Source organism: Halyomorpha halys, unplaced genomic scaffold (assembly GCF_000696795.3).
Source record: "Halyomorpha halys isolate HHAL.00 unplaced genomic scaffold, Hhal_1.1 Scaffold1389.1, whole genome shotgun sequence".
In the NCBI taxonomy this organism is placed as follows: Eukaryota; Metazoa; Arthropoda; class Insecta; order Hemiptera; family Pentatomidae; genus Halyomorpha; species Halyomorpha halys.
Window position 1 is genome coordinate 103,268 of NW_027109868.1, and position 19,809 is coordinate 123,076.

General features: G+C 31.2%; 2 protein-coding genes across 11 annotated transcripts in view; one reads left to right on the forward strand and one right to left on the reverse strand.

Moving 5' to 3' along the window:
- The window catches only part of LOC106689537 (uncharacterized), a 99,241-nt gene that overhangs the window by 77,707 nt on the left and 1,725 nt on the right, over nt 1-19,809 (reverse strand). For 2 of the 7 annotated variants that reach the window (XM_067048035.1, XM_067048036.1), the window contains exons 2-4: nt 10,668-10,854; nt 6,118-6,231; nt 2,773-2,848 (exon numbers count right to left, since the gene is read on the reverse strand). Coding sequence is in view for 1 of the 7 variants with exons in the window: in XM_067048031.1 (XP_066904132.1) it covers nt 6,118-6,231; nt 6,297-6,350 (168 nt within the window). In the remaining 6 variants the exon portion in view is untranslated. Of the gene's footprint in view, nt 1-2,772; nt 2,849-6,117; nt 6,232-6,296; nt 6,440-10,376; nt 10,399-10,667; nt 10,855-19,809 lie in introns of those variants that run through there. The other 5 variants (XM_067048032.1, XM_067048038.1, XM_067048033.1 and 2 more) reach the window with 4 other exon arrangements.
- Marf1 (meiosis regulator and mRNA stability factor 1-like protein) overlaps nt 8,547-19,809 on the forward strand; it is a 60,889-nt gene continuing 49,626 nt past the window's right edge. The window contains exons 1-5 of one of the 4 annotated variants that reach the window (XM_014434543.3): nt 8,547-8,692; nt 13,210-13,493; nt 13,572-13,715; nt 15,121-15,281; nt 19,095-19,218. In XM_014434543.3, the coding sequence (XP_014290029.1) occupies nt 8,656-8,692; nt 13,210-13,493; nt 13,572-13,715; nt 15,121-15,281; nt 19,095-19,218 (750 nt within the window). In that variant the 5' untranslated portion in view covers nt 8,547-8,655. Of the gene's footprint in view, nt 8,693-13,209; nt 13,494-13,571; nt 13,716-13,901; nt 14,094-15,120; nt 15,282-19,094; nt 19,219-19,809 lie in introns of those variants that run through there. The other 3 variants (XM_014434545.3, XM_067048030.1, XM_014434544.3) reach the window with 3 other exon arrangements.

Below are 19,809 nucleotides of genomic sequence, written 5' to 3' on the forward strand. Positions count from 1 at the left end.
TTGGTGTTATATAGATTTTATTATTGTTATAGGTTTTTATAGTGCATGAATATGGGACAGTGGTCCCGAAACGTTGTACAATTGTCATGAATAAATAAATAATAATTTATTGCAAATGATGGAAGTAATTAACCTCAAAAAATTTTAAAAGAATTGACTCACCAGACTTCCTAGAGAGATAATCCAGTATTATATTTTGTATTAAAATAATTAAATGTTTAAAAGAAGTCTTAATGAATATCTGATTTAGTTAGATTGGTATTAATATTTAATGAGTTAAAAATCTACAGAACATCATAGATTATTTATAAGGCTTGAGATAGAAGGAAGAAGAGTAGGCCTAGACATTAAGGAGGATAAGAGAAAGATGTTATAGGTTTTTATAGTGCATGAATATGGGACAGTAGTCCCGAAACGTTGTACAATTGTCATGAATAAATAAATAATAATTTATTGCAAATGATGGAAGTAATTAACCTCAAAAAATTTTAAAAAAATATAATACGTGCAACATTTAAGCTGACCACTTTCCAAGTAAGCAGAGAATAACAAACAACCAAAATTAAATACATTAATAAAACAAAATGAACAATTTAATAATATTATAGATTATACAATTTAAAATATAGTGAGATGATGTAAGTTAAATTTTTTTTCAAGAACTTAAATACAATCATAATTATACCTTTAGATTGCATTGTCACCTGGTTTGCCTATGTGTACCGTATTCAAGCTAAATCATATAATCATCATCATCATCATCATTTTGTCCCCTTTACTGCTTGCACAGTGTGAGATTACGATTTGTAGAGTCTGGACCAGATGTCTCGTTCTTTGACCATCTCTTTTCTCCTACTTCAGTCCGTATCCCGCCTCCCGAAGGCTTCCTTAACACTCTCCATCAAGGAAATGCGCGGTCTTCCTCTTGGCCTTCTTCCCTCCACGGGAGTCTCATACGTCTTCCAGGTAGATCATTCCTGGTTCATACTAAGGAGGTGTCCGAACCACCTTAGCTTGTGCTCCTCTAGGAATCTCTCAGCCGGTTTGGCTCCGAGGCTAGTCCGGTACTCTGGTGCTGCTACTATATGGTGCTGTTCCGTACTCTATCTCGTCGCGTCCTTCGTTCCACCTTATGGAGATAACGCATCTCCATGGGTTGGATCCGACTCTTGTGTTTCAAGGTGAGGGTCCACGATTCGGAAGAGTAGGAAAGAATAGGGAGGAACGTCGATTTATAGAGCATAATTTTAGTTTTTCTCGTCACCTCTCTTTAACTCAGGAAACCCCTTCGAAACAAACTAAATACTCTTCCAACTGCACCAATTCTCTGAGAAACTTCCTCATCAATGTAGCCACTTTCGTTGAGAGAACCTAGATAATTGAAATTATCGACCTGCTCTAGTCTTTCTCTGTTCGCTCTGATCACCCTCACTATTCTCCGGGGTTTCTTTCCTATCCTCATCCATTTCGTCTTTTCTGGGTTAATTTTCATATTTATCGTGGCCATTTACTCTTGAAGAAAATTTATGTTATATTGGAGGTCTTGGTCGTTGGAAGCCAGCAAGACCAGGTCATCCGCGAAAGGTAACACAAAAAATCTTATGGGTTGTAAGTTCCTGTGTCCCAACTGAAACTGTCTCATTCTCAGTTTAGCTTTCTTTATCGCTTGATCAAGGACTACTACATAGGCGTTGGCAGTATTTTGCCTAGTGGGAGCAAACCTCAGCCCATTATACACACACAAGGTATGGTTGTGATCTTGTGCTCTGTGGAGATGTCAACTCAACAATCTTACATTCCTAATTATAGTCTGTTTCCACAAAGAAATCATCTGTCTAATAAATTCACTATTTTCTTCCATTTTTTTTTCTTGGGTTCCAAAATTCTAGGGAGGAGCCGCGGTTCCCCCCTGCTCTCCTCTGCCTTTGCCCATGGACTGCTATGAAGGGCAGCGGACTCCAAGCAACAACCTTGATGAATACCTGATTTTGTCTCGAATTCCTGTGATATGTGGTTCCTTATTCTAACCACATTCCTGGTTTTATTATAAAGATCTATCTGCCTTCTATCGATGCCTCTATCTGACAGTGCCTGCTCTATGTATTCCTTTCTCACTTTGTCAAAAGTCTTTTGAAGGTATACAAAGAAAATCGAAAGTTCTTTATTCTTTTCAACAGTCTTCTCCGTTATTGGTCGCATTGCAAAGATGAGATCTTATGTAATTCGTTATGATTTAAAACCGTATTGTTCTTCTCCGAACTGACTATCGATAACTGTTCTTATTCTTGTCTCCAGTATTCTAGAATATACTACGCCTGGAATACTGAGAAGTGAAATTCCATGGTGGTTACCACAATCTCGATTGTCCCCTTTCTTATAAATAGAAACGATCACTCCAGCTTCTCAGTTCTTAGGAATTCTCTTTTCTTTCCAAATGAGGTTCAAAGAATGGAGGAGCATCTCTTGGCCTTTACCACCCATGTATTTGATCGCTTCGGGAGTGATTTCACCTGACCTGCCGCTTTGCCCAGTTTGACTTTGTTGATGGCTTCTTGAAGTTCTTCTTTACTGATGTAGTAGTCTTTGAAACAAACCTCCTCTGCAACCCTCAAGATGAACTGATTATCAAAATAAAAGAAGAAAATTGATATATTGTGTTTTCAAGCAAGCCACATTTTTGTTTAATAGAAAGTAGCGAATATAACACTATTTGAGTGAGGTAATTCTAAATTGTACCATAGCAAGCTAGACAAAATGTTCTTTTACAAGTACCTCTGTGCTTCTTTCTCTATTATGTGCAGACTCATTTCAATGTAAATATTAAGGATCCCAAAATATATGTACTGTTCTAAAAAGTAAGAAATAAATATAACATTAAACTAAATTGATCAATTTTTCAATGAATGTTTTCTAGGAAAATTAATGAGACATTAATTTATTTTAAGGAAAATATGAAAATATAAAGTATGATACAAATAAATAATTATTTCTGATGTAATGGAGAAAGTTTTTTGTTAAAAAGAAGAAGTAAAAACAGTAAACGTTATGTTTTAGATTAATTGATAGATTTATTTATTGATAGATATTACAATCTGCCACACAGTTGTGGGCAATAGGTAATAGTGTTGAATGATCTCATACATACTAAAATAGATTAATTAACGTTTAAAACAAAAAAGTGACTGAGAATTAATATTAATTCAAAAAACCTATATCAACAACAAAATGTGAGCATGCTTTGAGTACTCTTTACTTTTTTTATAGCCCACCGCCCCATTTCTGGCATCTGGGATGCGACAGCGATCCTCAACTGTCAACTACCCAATCGTACCAGATGCCACGCCAAAGAAAGGAATAGACCCCGCCCTCTGGCGTCTCTCGCCTTAGCAGCGTATTCCTCCAATATCCTCTTTCCTATGAGATTGTATGGCGGGTCGAAAGTTGATTAAAATCAGGGCAGGAAGGATTACTCTTTTCTAGCCAAAGTGAGAAAAATGTGATAAGTAGGGATAGGATTTTTATGTTTTCACATATTTTTACCTGTCACATGTTTTCACAGCATTTTATGTTTTCACATATTTTTACCGTGATATCTGCGATTCCTTCCTTACTAACTAAAGATGTTTCAAGACATTTCTAGCCAAAAGAAGCCATTTTTCTTTCACATATTTTTAAATATTTGACCTTTTCTACATATTTTGTCGTGAATCACATATTTCCTTAAATTATTTGTTCAATTATAAATATATTTTTCGCAGCAACTAGGTAAAATTCAAGAGAACGCCAGAAACTTAAAGGTGAAATTTATCATTTATCATAAATAGTGCTTAAAAATTCTATATCTTAATCTTTGAACCCAAATTAAAAGCAGTGGCAATAATAAATTTTCACACAGAATCACTACTAGAATGTCTCAGAATCAATTAAAAAGAGCAAGGGTCTTATTTCTGTAGCATTTTCCTAGAATTTGTTTGTTTACTCCTCAATTCATTTCTCTGTTTCCCCCCTTCCCATGGTCCCTTCTCATCATTGTCTTGTTTCACTCCTCAGTCAGCATTTAGACCTTTTCAAGTTAAATTTTTTTGATTGTGTTTTAAAATTATTTTAGCATGGCTAAAATTAAGTCAGTCAAAGGATTGCGCTTCCAAGTACAAAAGTGAGTTTCTCAATGAAACTTTTACGAGTGGAGGAGTTTTATTTTGTGCGTGTTGTGACAAGGCTGTGTCAATATCGCAATGCTCTCAGGTATTACAGCATATAAAAACTATTAAGCACCAAGAGAATCGTGAGAAAAGTTTTTCGAGAAGGCAGGCTTTCATTCCATCGGTTCTTTCCTCCTCTGATTCCACAGGTACCAATACTATGTATTTAGATTTGTGCCGAGCATTTGTCAGCGCAGCATTTCATACAAAATTAGCAATCAGGATTTAAAAACCATTCTTGAGAAATACACATGCCGAGTAATGCCCAATGAAAGCACTTTAAGAAAAAACTATTTGAAAATTATATACGTGGAGACTTTAACGGAAATTTAGAAAGCAATTTCGGATGGGCTGATTTGGATTTCTGTGGACAAGACTACGGATATCGAAGGGCGTTATATCTCAAACATAATTGTTGGCAGACTAAGTGTTGAGGCACCTTCAAAATCCTATTTGCTGAATTGTGAAATCCTCGAAAAATGTAACCATGAAACGATTGCAAGATTTGTCAACCAATCTATGACTGTTAGGCCTAAAGGCATCACTCATGGTAAAGTTGTTGTTTTTTTTTGTCAGACGCGGCACCTTACCTTACATGAATAAAGCTGGTAATGCCCTTAAAGTTTTTTATCCTAAGATAGTTCATTTATCCTGCCTGGAACACGCATTTCATCCCATTCCTGTAACTGCGTGCTGAATTTCCAAATATAGACAAGCATGTGTCCACAGTAAAAAAAATTTTTTTTAAGGCTCCCAGTCGTATTACTATTTTTAAAGAACACACCCTGACTTAGCTTTACCACCGGAACCCATGATAAGACGATGGGGCACCTGGCTTGAAGCAGCCCAGTATTGTTTAAATTTTGAAAAAAATAAAAACACAATATCAAAACTTTATGTTGACGCCACTGCAGTTGAGAAAGCGAACAATTTGTTAACAATTAACTCAATAAAGACTGATTTGGCTGACATAAGTGCAAACGTGGTATTTTTATCCAACACAATTACAAAATTAGAAGAAAATGACCTTCCACTGACGCAAAATTTAAAGACTGTGAACGAAGATATAGGAAGACTGGAAAATATAGGTGAAAACGGAGAAGTCATATAGAAAAAAGTACAGGAAGTGTTAAAAAAAAAAATCTAGGATATAAAATCAGTCCATTTGAGCTATTCTCCTCGGAACAAATGATGACACTGCCGCCCAGGTGATGCTGAATACCGAACTAGATGGAATGGAAATAGCTTCATTTAAGTATGCCGCTATAACATCAGTAGATGTTAAAAGATCTTTTAGCCGGTACAAGTCCATTCAGCGGTTAAAACCGACAAAGATTTTTATTTGATAATTTAAAAATGCATTTAATCTGCAATAAATTTGTAACCGACCCTGCTGAATAATTGATTTCTTCCAAAGTTTTAAATATTTTTTTTCTTTTTCTTTTTAATAAGGATTATTCTTTGTTTCCATTTCTAATTTGTTCATAATTCATTCTGAGTAATTATTAATCAATTAGTTTAATTACAATTACTAATTCATGTCTTGTTATTGAACAGCTATGTTTTCTCCAAGTACAGTTTTTTTGTACATATTTTAACATAATTTCTTTAAAATATTATTCATATAATATATAATAAATACATATTTATGTAACTTTTTTAAGTAATAAAATTACTAATTAATTAGTAATTTATATTGTTGATTAATACAAAATTTATAAATACATATTATTTACATATTTTTTTAAATATTTGACAATTTATTAACACAGATTTATGTACATATTTCGGATTTTTTAGCACATAAAAATCCTATCCTCGTGATAAGGATTAGAAGTATGTAATCTCGACATTTACCCACTTTTGTCAAATCTGGTTTTAATGTGTACACCGATAAAATCGTTATGTTAATTACCTGTATAAAACTGGAGTCATTTCCTCTGAACTCTACTAATATTCCTCCAAAATCAAGTTGATGAGCTATAACTTGTAAGCACCATTGTAAAACACGAAATTTTATATTTCTTATCTGCAAAAGAACAAAAATGAAACACATAAAACCGGTTTAGAGCAGATAAAAAAAATTAACGTTACCTCACAATTACCAAATGACAAATTTATTAAATCAGCCAAACGAATAGTAGTCATTTTTAGGACTTAAAATTATATAACTGTGAAGAGTAAGTATAAAACAAACGTCACTAATAAATCATGTAACAATTGCATATGTATAAATTAATGCTTCATCTGGAGAAAAGTATTTTTATGTTCAAAACTTTTCATTGTTTTAATAGATGTCAATTAAATATTTAGTGTTATGAAAAAATAGGAGCAGAAAAATTCCCAGTCATGTGGTCACTGAAATTTTTATAGTTAATTTTACAATTAGTGGATAGAACAAAACAGAATGGAGCAACATGTGAAAGAAGATGAGCAACTCATACCAAATTTGGGTTCAAATACTGCTTGGTGCAGATTAACAAAAGCCGAATCAGAATAACAATAACATTCCCAGCCTCAACTTCAAAATTCACGACCCTAACTTCGATATTTGGGTTATTTGTTGAAAATAATATATTTTGATGTTGAAATTGAAGTCGAATTAAAGAAAAAAATACTTATGTCCTGGTATAACCAAATAAAAGAAAAATGAGAGAGATTTTAAGGGTGGAAGAGGTACAAGGCAGGGTATGATCAGATGAAAATGTATCCTAAAGATTAACAAGGGATGGAAATCACGATTAAGGGGTGACACTACAAATTGACGAGAATGCTGTAAGGGTTTAAAAATGCGACTATAACATTACAGCGCCTCAAGGATGAGTTCTTGAGGGGGATAGACGAATCAGTGTGCCAAATTTTTATCGATGACTTATTAGTGTTTAGGAAAACCGGATACAAACACGTGAAACATCTCCAAATTACGTTTTACAGAATTTGACAATTGGAATTGAAATTATCCGGAGAGAAATCACTATTGGACCAGGAGAAAATAAATTTTGTATGGCATAATATTTCAAAGGATGGAGTAGGGCTCAATACAAATAAAGTCGAAGCAATACGGAGCATTACGGTACCTCGAAAAGTAAAAGGAATCCGGAGATTTTGAAAGCATAACTATTACAGGCAGTTGGAGCCAGAAATGGCAGAATATATATGATATCCCCTTAATAATCTGCTAAAGATAGAGAGGAAAGTGATCGTAACGCCTATAGTAGAGGACAACGTCGGAGGATGCATGGATAGGTTGTAGAGGAAGCCTGTTCTCGCGTTTCTTACTATAGACAGCAATTAACCATCATAACAGATGGTAGTGAATATGCGCTGGGCCTGGAATACTCACCACTTGTACGTCACAAATGCATAGATTTGGTGGAAGATTAAAATATAATCTTTCGTGGGCGTCGAAGAGACTGTAGAGGTATTACAGCAGTCAAGGTAGAGATTATCAATAACAAAATATAGATGAAGAAATTGTGGGGATAAATAGACAGAGAAAATTAAAACTTCATAGACATGAAGGAGATAAAGTGTACTGGAAATTAGAATCTAATAGGGGCAAAGAGTTACAGCGGCATGAGGATCCAAACAGCGGAGAATAGTTCATATTGAACAATTAAACTTCCCAACGACAGAAACAGGAACACCATAATAAAATGGGGTGTCTTGATCTCAGCACACAAGAGAATTTTATACTCAGAATTTATATTAATTTTATTAAGATTTTTTTTTATTTAGTTTTGTTTTGTTGATTGTGTATTTTATTGTAAAATATAGGCTTGGAAGAAGTTTTAACGTCATTTTTGTATTTATTTTAATGAATAAACACATTCTTCTCTTATTTTGACTTTGTATTAGGGTTTAGGTGAAAAGTATACGAGTAAACTGGCGGGGAAAATCATAGTCTGAAAGAGTAAGTTATTCTAAACTATGCCAAGAATGTATATGAGAAATAATAAAGCAGTTTTAATTCTATCCCTGAGTTTATTGTTTCTCCAACATATTGATTTAATTTATCAGTTTTAACCCGTTGTCAGGTAACTCGATATTTCCTAAATTTTGTTTTTAAAGGCACCTATCCAACTTTCCTACTAGATTATTCCATTATTTGCATATTCATTTCTTAATAAATAAATTTATTCACCCACCCTCTAAGAATAAGGTTAAAAATCCAGTAAGACTCCTAAAGTTTTAATTTAATGTGTTTTCATATTAAAAGCTTGTTAAATATATTAGAACACTATAATTATAATTGTAAATCATAACATTCGTTTTTTGAAATAATAAATTCTATAATGATTATCAGTTTTCATTTTACTGGTTGTGCATAACATGGGTGTTTGCCACCTCTTGTTTTGAAAACAAGACTTGAAACCTCTTTTGTTATGGAAGACTGTTTATTGTGGTATAGAGTGGTAGTTTTAGTGATGAAAATGTTTAAAAGTGATCATTGATGACTATGTATGAAACAATGTATCAAACTAAGAAAGGTTTACTATATTCTTATTTAAATTCATTTATCTCGTTAAAACATTTAATTGTATTCCTGCAAAATTTGCCATTGATCTAATGTTATGCTCATGTTTTTCCGTATTTAATTCATAGTAATCTATTTATTTTTCTCCCAATACTTCTATGTGTGTTTCTAGACCTTTCAACGATTTTGTCTTATTATGAAATATCTTTTCAGACTATTTTATTGCATTTAAGGTACATTATGAGCTTGATATTTTGTTATGTGAAAGATGTTTAGGCTTACTTAAAGTTCAAATTATAGTTATAATTATTTTATCTAATTATCAGATCTTATATAATCCTTCCTTTATTATTTATTGCCATTTCTAAATGTAAATTTAAATTTTTAGCAAGTAATACATTTTTTATTCCTTCCACTTATCATAATATTTCATTTTTTCAATAATTTTGCACTGATTTTATTAAATATTAATCTGATAGAGCTGTCTGGTGTATACAGCAGGTGAAGCACTGCATACCAATCAAAGAACAACAGTCTTTGTGGTGTGATGAACAAAATGAAACCTTGCATAATTGTATTTAAATTTTTTTTTCTATTGCTGTTCATATTTTTGATCCCCTATTTCCTGGGATAAAAATTTTCTTATACAAAAACTAATTTGATAGTATTTGTTTTATAGTAGGAAGGAATTCCCATCAAAGCCCAATATATGCATGGTATTCTGAATGTGATGACTGGCTTTAGAACAAGTTAATATATTAATGTAGTTTATAGTTCGATGTAGATGACAGTGAAATAAGTGATTTGACCACCAAATAAGTTATTTGACCACACCCGGACCAAATTCCATTTCAAAATTTATTAACTTGTTCTAAAGCCAATCATCACATTCAGAATACCATGCATATATTGGGCTTTGATGGGAATTCCTTCCTACTATAAAACAAATACCATCAAATTAGTTTTTGTATAAGAAATTTTTTATCCCAGGAAATAGGGGATAAAAAATATGAACAACAATAAAAAAAGAATTTAAATACAATTATGCAAGGTTTCATTTTGTCCATCACAACACAAAAACTGTTGCTCTTTGATTGGTATGCAGTGCTTCACCTGCTGTATACACCAGACAGTTCCATCAGAGTAATATTTAATGCAATCAGTACAAAATTATTAAAAAAATAAAATATTATGATAAGTGAAAGGAATAAAAAATGTATTACTTTCTAAAACTGTAAATTTACATTTAGAAATTACAATAAATAATAAAGATTGATACACACGGTCAATCAGCAATCTTCCATTAATTGATTTTTGTATAAATTTATTCCTGATTAGTTTTTTGCCAAAGGAATTGTATAGTATCCAATTTTGAGCTCCCTCACTAATATTTTCAGGAACAGATTACTATCATTTTACTTTTCAAGTACATTGTTAGAAGAATGCTGCAAGCCTCACCTTTGTCACAAAAGGAGAAAGCATCCAAGTATCAATATGGCTAATTTACTTACTTTCCTTAAATGATATACAGCACTTGCAGGACATTTGCTCCCTAGTGATATATAATAGATTGTTTTCAATCAATGCTTCAAATTGACCTTTGTTTTTGATATTACATCTTGAAGTACTTAGTCCTCTTGTTATAAGCATATATTTCTTAAACTACTTATTTGCTGCAAATATTTGTTTATAGGAACCTTATTATTTATCAAGTAGATTTTTCTTCACTAGGTGCTGGACTCCAGTCCTCATTTCAGAGACAACATAATTTATTTTAAGTTACAAATTGTTCCTTTAGGTGTACGCTGCTTAATCTCTATCCATTCTAATGATTATTGATAGTTTTATATTCAATAATTAACCTTTGCAATCTAGTAAGAAACATAAAAATTAACACACCTTGAAATTTTGAGTTTTTAGGTTTCAATGTACAAAAATCCGTAAATAAAAAAAAAAATATCTACAGTATCCATTCCAAAACTACTGACCTGATTTTTTTTATTTGGCACCAAAGTCACAGGTTAGCCCACGATGATCCTTGAAACTTACCTTATCCGCCTATCTTTTTGTTTCAAAGCGGTGGTCAGTTAGATCTTTTCTATGGCCATATCTCAACCATTTATGAAGGTAGAATAAAAATTCTCAGTGTTTAGGCATCACTTTCTCAAGGTGTAACTAAAAAGAAAAAGAACATTAAAATAGCAAACATATAGTGAGTGCATTGAACTTTGGGTTGAGCCGGAATTAATGTTATAATCTCTATTTATTAAGAAATGTAGCCAGACAAAGGCTGATTTTAGAGCTGTATATGACATATTGACCAATATTATACCAAGTAATGGCAGATGTGAAAATCCCCTAAACTTATATAAGTCAGATAACAGAATACAGAAAACCGTTTAAATTTATGGAAGTATAAAATGAACTACGATAGAGACTGCTGTTCAGTTTTGTGTAGGACAATGTTATCAAAAGTGCAAATCCAGATGGAAGTGGTACAATCATGAATAAATTGCTGCAAAGAATGGCATTGGCAAATTGTAAGAAGTAGGTGGGCAATTGAGGCAGTGTAGCTTTGATAAGGTATAGAAAAAAGTTGTTCTTAAGGTGAATATCAATGAGGTCACACTATTGATCGTATAAGCAATAAGAAAACAATGTTGAAGTAGTGTCTGCCTTTATGTATCTCAGATCTGTAATAACACTTGAAATAAACAAATAAGAATGATTTTTGCAGTTACCAGACTGTACTATTTAGTAAGAAGCTTGGTAAGGAGTAACCTGATATATAACATAAGGCTCATATTTCTAAAACCTTAATTAGCAATCTATGGTAGTGAGGCCAGGACTATAGTTATAAAGCAACTAGTGGAAATACTGGACAGGTTTGGAAGGAAAGTGTTGCAAAGAATGTCTGGAGAAATGTGAAGAGTTTTGAAATGGTACATCAGGAAAAATATAGAAGTTTACAATTGATTTAAGTACTTGCACTTTTCTGATGTAATAAGAATGAAAAAATTGAAATGGTGTATGCATATAAACATGCAGACAAAGATTGCCCTAGGGAATATGATTGCTACAATTAATTGATATGATATTTTATCATTGAGAAAGCACAGGATAGAGAGCAAAAATTACTTATGGTATCCTTGATTTGAAAGCTGTACTCAATTCAATTTCAGAGAAATAAACTGATTAGAGAGGGTATAAGGCCAGTTAGAGGAGTGACAACTTAAGTGTCCTGTATGGGTGATGGTAAAAAGGTTAAATGGTTCCTGGAAGATAGACCAGAGGGAAGATTACCCTGAAGCTGTAGGCCTAGGCTGATGTGCCATGACTACTTAGAGGGGTTTCGGTGAGCAGGAGGTAGCACCATGGTTGTAATTAGAATGAAAGACAATGGAAGAGATCAGTGCATGTGATTGGCTGACTTTACTACTAAAATTTTTTTATCTTAACATAAGTAGTAATTAATTTCAACAGTAGTAGTAATAGTACTTGATTTTTTTGATCAGACTGGATAGAGATAGTAATATATTATGGACTGTCTTCAGGTAATAAAAGATGGTAATTAATGATAAAAGAATACCAATTATATAAGTTGCAATATATCATCTTATCTATAACATATACATTCATATTAGAAATGAGATGATATTTTTAAAGCGGCTGATAATTGTTCGAAACATCAAATAATGTATTAAGGCTGAAAAGAAGTTTAAAGTTCAGGAATAAGTTAATCTGTTACATCTTGTCGAGTATAAGAATTTTAATACATGACAAAAATTAGCTGAAAACATTCCAGAAGATTATTAGTTGGAACATGTGAAAAAATATTTTTCTGATCAATGCAATAAGATTTAATGGAACTCTAAATAAAGTATTGCTAAGGGTACACGTACCAGTCATGGATATTTTAGAAAAAAGTAAGAAATTTGTTTAGAAAGAAAGAAAAGAAAAAGTTGTTTAGAAATCTCTCTCTCTCTTTTTTTTTTTTTATCTTTCTTCCCCCCTGCAACCTTAGGGCAACCCTATACCAGCGGTACGTTCCAAACTTCCTAACACTTTAATATTCTGTCAAGAAAGGACTCGGTCACCAAGCTTCCTGCATCACAGGAAGCAAAGTTCCCAAGTGTTCAAGCCTGCACTCATGTTGGTCCAAATCTCTCTCTCTCTCTCTCTCTCTCTCTCTCTCTCTCTCTCTCTCTCTCTCTCTCTCCCTCTCCCTCTCTCAGTATAATGTACTTTCATGTGTTATCTTTTAGTTTTTTGTTTGTATATTTGTTTATGAAATTCTCATCCTTCTTGTATCTTGTTTTGGCAGAATGTAGGATGAAATATAAGTATGTATTAAATAATTGTCCACTATTTTAATTTCATTTTGGTTTCCACTTCCTCTCACTGTCTTTTCCTTGCCAACTGTGGATAGCTACTACATAATTTTTTTTTTTATAACCACACCTTCCTACACTATTAGCTGAGATATTTTAATGTATATTCTGATGTTTTAAGATATATTTTTCTTTTTAGTTGCCCGCAAGCTGTTTCCATCAGAAGGGGTAAAATCTAATAATTTTAAGTTTCCTCCTCCTCCACCGATACCACCTATTGTGACATCTATTAAAGACAATGAATCTTCAGATAGCTATTCAGATTCTAATTCAGTTTCTGGAGTCATCAGCAGAGAGAAAACTTACTCTAAGTTAAATACAATTTGCCAAAAACGTGTTGACTTAGATCCTGGTTATCGCAGTGATGGCAGCCCTCAAAGACTTCCTCCAATAGGTGTATTTTGGGATATTGAAAACTGTCAAGTAAATCAAATTTTCAAATATGTATTTCTAAATAAAATTAATTCTTTTTCTTTGATTTTAATATGGTACTGTTTTCAGATTCCACATGGTAAATCAGCAGTTCTTGTAGTGCAAGCAATTAGAGAGAGATTTTTTAGTGGTTATCGAGAAGCTGAATTTGTTGTTGTTTGTGATGTTAAAAAGGAAAATCCTACTATTATTCAAGAGCTCAATGATGCTCAGGTATTCAAATTTTGTCTTGTTTACTAGTCATCTTTCTTAATGGTGTAAATGATTGATTAATTTTTTTGTCATGATATATATACTTTCTTTTATTAAACCATATAAAGTTATGACTTTGTTTGGTTTTTGTTTCATTTTTGGATTTAGATTATTGATGGTAAGGTGATAACATACCTGATTAGTGGTGAGGAAACTTTTCATTGAATATTGACATTGCTAACAGTTGTGGATAAAAATCACCTCTAATTTGTCTTCAAAAGTATTTAGAAATTTAGATCTACTATGCAGTCGTGAAGGCTTCTGAGACCCTGGACAAAATTTTGGATGGTGAGGGAATACAAAGCATTTTTGCATTTCCCGAATTTTATTCCATTACAAGTAAATGCATTTAAGTTATTCAATAGACCATTATTTACAAGCTACAAAATATTAAATGGTTTTCGATAGAAAATATAATTTGTACTCTTAAGTTCAGTTTTATCCACTACTAAATAATAATACATTTATTATTATTGAAATATATCTATAGTATCTAATACAAATTAGATCAATAAAATCTGATCTCTGACTACCAAGATGCTTTTCTTTTATTCTGCATTCTTTTATGTTTTTTTTCTAGTACTTTTTAAATTCTCAAAGATATTTCTAAAATTGAAACAAAATTAAACTTGTGGAATCATAGATCCCTTGAGCCTCGAGACCTAGGGTCAGTTGTCCCTTTGGTCAGCTCATTCCTATTCCACTACTACTATGCATTCATACATGCACGGTATACCGATGCACCAATTACTAGTTAATGCAAATATAATGTAGTCTACATCTTCCATCCCGTAAAATTTGCAGTTTGATGGAATAGCTAATTTCAGTGAAAAGAAATGTTTATTAAGCCTGCATGACCATTCTTTCCTCCTCCCATATTTTCTGGATTTGTTCTAACAGCTTGGCTCTCACAGGATCTCTTTCATCTTTGAACGGCTCTGATAGAAGGTTATTCTTCAATGGTACATTTCTTCTGTTAAACCCATTGATAAATATTTCCACATCCAGAATATCTAGTTTTTCCATCTAAACTACACTTTTAATGGCAGTGTAGAAATCAGTGTTTTTATGTCTCTAGTCAAATTAACTCTCGAATATCCAAGATTTTTCTCAGTATCCAGATTATCTCCACCTGCATTAAGGCAGTTTTGGATGAGGCTAATTCATCATAGTGACTTCAGCTATCTAGTTTCTCAATCTAAAGTATTATAAGTCACTTAATATTGATTTAATGGGTTTATAATCCAATAGACATGGTTCATAATTGTTTGATGGTTTCTCATTTTTACAATTCTTAGGACTAAGTAGCAATTAAAAATTAAATACTTGTTATAATTACAAATATTACTTTTTTATTATTTTGCAGGTTAATTTGATACATGTTGCTTCAACAAGTAAAAATGCTGCAGATGAAAAGTTAAGGCAATCAATGAGAAGGTTTGCAGATATTCATGGATTTCCAGCAGCTGTTGTTCTTGTATCTGGTGATATTAATTTTGCAAGTGACCTCTGTGATCTTAGGCATAGGTAATAATAATATTAAAAAAATATTCTATCATCTATCTGCAGATATTAATTTAACTTGGTTTGATCTGATTTGTTTAAATTTGGCAAATCTGAAGGCTTTTAGGGACATAAATGTAACATGGAATTTATTTTTATTTAAGATCTTGTTAGTACACTTTTTTAAAGGAAAATTTCTTAAGTTAATGAAGTAAAGATATAAATAATATTAATGTTCTCATTATAGCTGTTTGATAATTAAGAATAATTTTTTCAAAGACCTGTGCAAGATGTAGAAGACTAATGGGTCTACAATGTTCTTCCCCAAAGAAACCTTAATGTCATTTATATGAAATTTTAAGTTTATTAAAAGTGAAAGTTTCTCTAAAAGTGGGTTATATTCAACCCAATAAGAGGCTGATAAAAACATTCTCAAGTAAAGTATGGTTTGTAAAACAAAATATATCTTTTCATTATTAGTCCACCTGCTTCTTCCAATATGTTTAATTAAGCTAAACCATATTTCTTAAAGTGAATTTTTTCTACCTTATGATAGTGCAATTGGATCTTAATGGCATTGAATAATTTTTGAATGATTATTTTCTATTCAGCAATAAGTGTAACTTGCTTTAAAAAAAAACCAACATCAAAAACATCAGTTTTCTTTTATTCTGTTGAGAATTGGATCATGCTCTATATGAATGTGTGTGTTTTTTTAAGCTCTTGTGGTATTTTATCACCTCTGAAAATATTACCTAGGACTTATGGGAGATCTTTAAATTTTTATATATATCTCTTATACCATATATCAAGTGATAGGGTCATCATGTCATTGAAACTCCTTCAAATCTTAAAACATATATTCTTGAACATTTGGATTCCCAACAATAAATATTCCACTTTAGCTCTGAAAAAAACAGTATACAACATACTGGTCCTATTAAATTTCTATCAAATACAGTTAAAGCTCGATAAGTGGAACTTGAAGGGATGAGTTTTATTGAAAGTCTATTTTAAACTATTAGGCTTCCTAAGTTGTTTGTAAAAGAATAAAAAATTTACCTGTTTTGCTTGCAAATTGCTTTACTTTTAAAATATATAATTTGGAGTAAAATAAGTACACTCGTGAGTGTTGTAGACATGTTTTGGGGAATATGATTAGATTCATAGGGTAAATTAACTTTCAACTGTTCACACATTTTTTAATTTACTTCTTGGCTCTTTAAGTACATATATGAACTTCCATATAGCTTTTAGAAATTGGAAAGAAACTTTCTAACAAGATAAAATATGATGATCTGAATATGTATTGTTGAGAAAGGTGACATGTATTGTTACATGTCATAAGTAAACATAGGCATCATTACATAAAAATTAGATTTATGGGCATTCGAGTTAGAGTTTTCCGACTCTCCGAATTCGATTCATAGAGTCTAAGAATTTTAAGAGACTCATTTTTGAGATTAGGAGTTCCTTTTAAGTATGACCCCTTTGGGGATCAAGGATAACTTTAAAAGATTGAATTTTGAACCATCAAGTTTTGGAGTTCAAGGTTTAGAGCCCTGACACTCCAAGCTAGCTCACCCCAATCAAAGCTAGTCCAGTACTCAACTGCCCTTGGGCCAAACAAGACACCCCTATTGCCATATAGCATACATTATTTTCTCTTTTATTTTTATAGTCTCATTTATTATTTTAATCTTATCTATTTTTATCCATAAATCATGGCAAGTTAGGAAATTTAAAATTCAGCTACCATTATTCTTCCTTTCATGATATGAGACTTCGATATTCAATTTTCGATCATTACGATACATTTTAGTGTCCAGAAAAGTAATGGTCTTTTGTAAATTCAGAAATTTTTTGTTTGCAAAATTCAGAGCAGCATTACTAAGCAAATCAAAAATAGGGAACGAATATAAAAAAGTCATGCCAATTCCAGGATCTTTAGATCTGGAGAAGTCAGGGAATTTTTTTCTGGAAAAAGTAAGAGTATTTGAAAAAAAACTGGAAAACTGCTTCATTGGGAAAGTTCACTGTTAAAACTCAAAAAATGATGTGAACTATTACGCAAGGGTTTATGGGTTTATTAATTAAATCAATAACATCAATAATTAACAAAATGTTTCTGAATCATTATAACAAATCCTCCCCCCTCAAAAAAAAAAATCTGAAAAGACAAATTAGAATTCAATTATACTTCCTATATCATATCCTCTAATGGCTGGGAGTACTCCTATGCCTTTCATGATAATGGACTATTTTTACTTGTTTTTCAGGAAACTAAATTCATGTTTGTGTGTTAATTTTCAATAACCATTAGCTACGGTTTGCGGTTATTTGCGATACACCTTCGGGACACATCGGAATGGAAAAATAACTGATTGAAAGTTGTTTTAAAATTAGATTTTCCGTGAAAAATGTCTCCATTAGCAGCTTAAAAAAAAATCTTTCAAATGTTTTTTTTGGTTTTTCGAATTAATTTTGGTAACTTCGAATTACCTAACGTAAAAAGTTTTTTAGTCATTGCTTCTTATTAAACAAAAAACTTGAAACTAAAAAAACAACATATTCAATTTTCTCCTTTTCTGTATATAAATGGACATTTTTTATTCTTAAAATTTTGGTTTTATTTGCCTTTTCCGTGCCAAAATGACACAACCTCATTGACTATGCCTTGTCCCCCTAGTTTTGATCGTGGGTACGCCCTTGTAGCTGTGTATAATTGGATAATCAATTGTTAATATTAAAGAGAGCATGAATACTTGTTTATATAAATTTCTTAACCTAGTTGCATCCTGTTTTTTTTTTCTAAATGTTCGGTTTTGTCCTCGAAGGTTCTTAGTTATTGAAATATCAAATTATCCAGTAAAAAAAAAGTTATGAAAAAAATTAAACTTGGTTGAACCTTAATTAGATTCCCTAGAAAACAAAAAAAAAAAAGATCATTGAAATCTGATTATTATTTGCTAATATATGTCATATTAAATATTTCACCCATATTTATTAAAGTATTGTTGTAGAATGTGTATTTATCTTTTCAGAATTTTCTTTACTTTGTGTAATAACTTGTAAACTATACATCATTAACGTGTTAGGTGCTCATTGGAAAGTTATTTAATTGTATGGATATATAGATCCTTATTGAAGCAATATTAGCAATAAGGCAACAAACGGTTTCTATATTATGCTTTCACCAAAACTTAATGGAAACTGAAAAAATATTCAATACTTAATTTTTATTATAATTCGATACAATTAAATCAAAGAGATATTTTTATTTTAGGAACAGAAATACGAAAAATAAAATAAGATTCATAGAATTCTGTTCATGAATATTCTATGAAAATTCTGTTCATAGATATTTGTAAATTGTGTAAATAATTAACAAATAACAACTAATATAAAAAATATATATCCTATGATAATATACAATATATATCCTAAATATTTTAACAAATAATTGGATATTTGTAAATATATTATTATTCTATTTTGTGTGAGTGTTCAATAAATAACTTTGTAAACCTCCAACCCCCAATTCAAAGATTACCTATGTCAAAATTTATTAAATTAATTTAATAAGTTTAAAAATTTGAGTAAATTTTGGTTGCTTAGGAAAAATTTGGAATAAACCCTGGAAAAGTCAGGAGATTTATTCAAGCCATTCAACCTGCAATTCAAAGATTATATTGAGAAATAATAGATCCCAATTAATAATAAATTGGTATCATTGGATTTAGTTACTCTATTTACTAGTGTAAAATAAGACATAGCTATTCAAGCTGTTTAAATTTTTTTTTTTTAGTAATTAGTATTGTTTCATTTATTTTTCAGGAAAAAACTTCATATTATTCTGTTATACAGTACCGCCTGTTCCTTTCCACTTTTGTTGTGTGCTCATGAACATTATAATTTTGATCAGTTTGTTCTTCCTTTGCCACCAAGATGTGCAACAAAGGTATTGGTTTTTCAATTTTTATCTGCTTTTAATATAATTATCATTCTAGTTTAAGTCTAATATTAGACATATAATATCATATTAATTAATTTTTTTATGTCCAATAGTATTATTTTTACTGAGAAAAAAGTAAAAAAAAAATTAAGCTAGAAAAAAAGTATCTAACTTTCACAAAATTTATTGCTTTTACTGAATAACATAATTTATACAATTTCTTCAAATGTACAAAAGAAAAAATATTTTACTGCATAAACCAATAAATAATCCTAATGATGATTATTAGCTGAAATAAGCTGAGAAGCTCAGTGGAACCTTTCCTCCTCCTGGGTAACGTATGTGCTGGGAGATGTTCAGGTTGGATAGGTATATACCATTGAACAGAATTAAAATAAAATAAATAAGAGGAACCATCTCAAAAATGTTAATAAAATTATATTTGTTCTATTAATCCAATAATTTATACCAAAAAGAGAATGAATGAAAAAAAAATTAAATAAATGAAACCTTAATTTTAAATATATATTAATCAAAAAATAAACCAATAAAATTAAGTTTCAGTACATTTATGCAATGAATGGCTTCACTATTTAG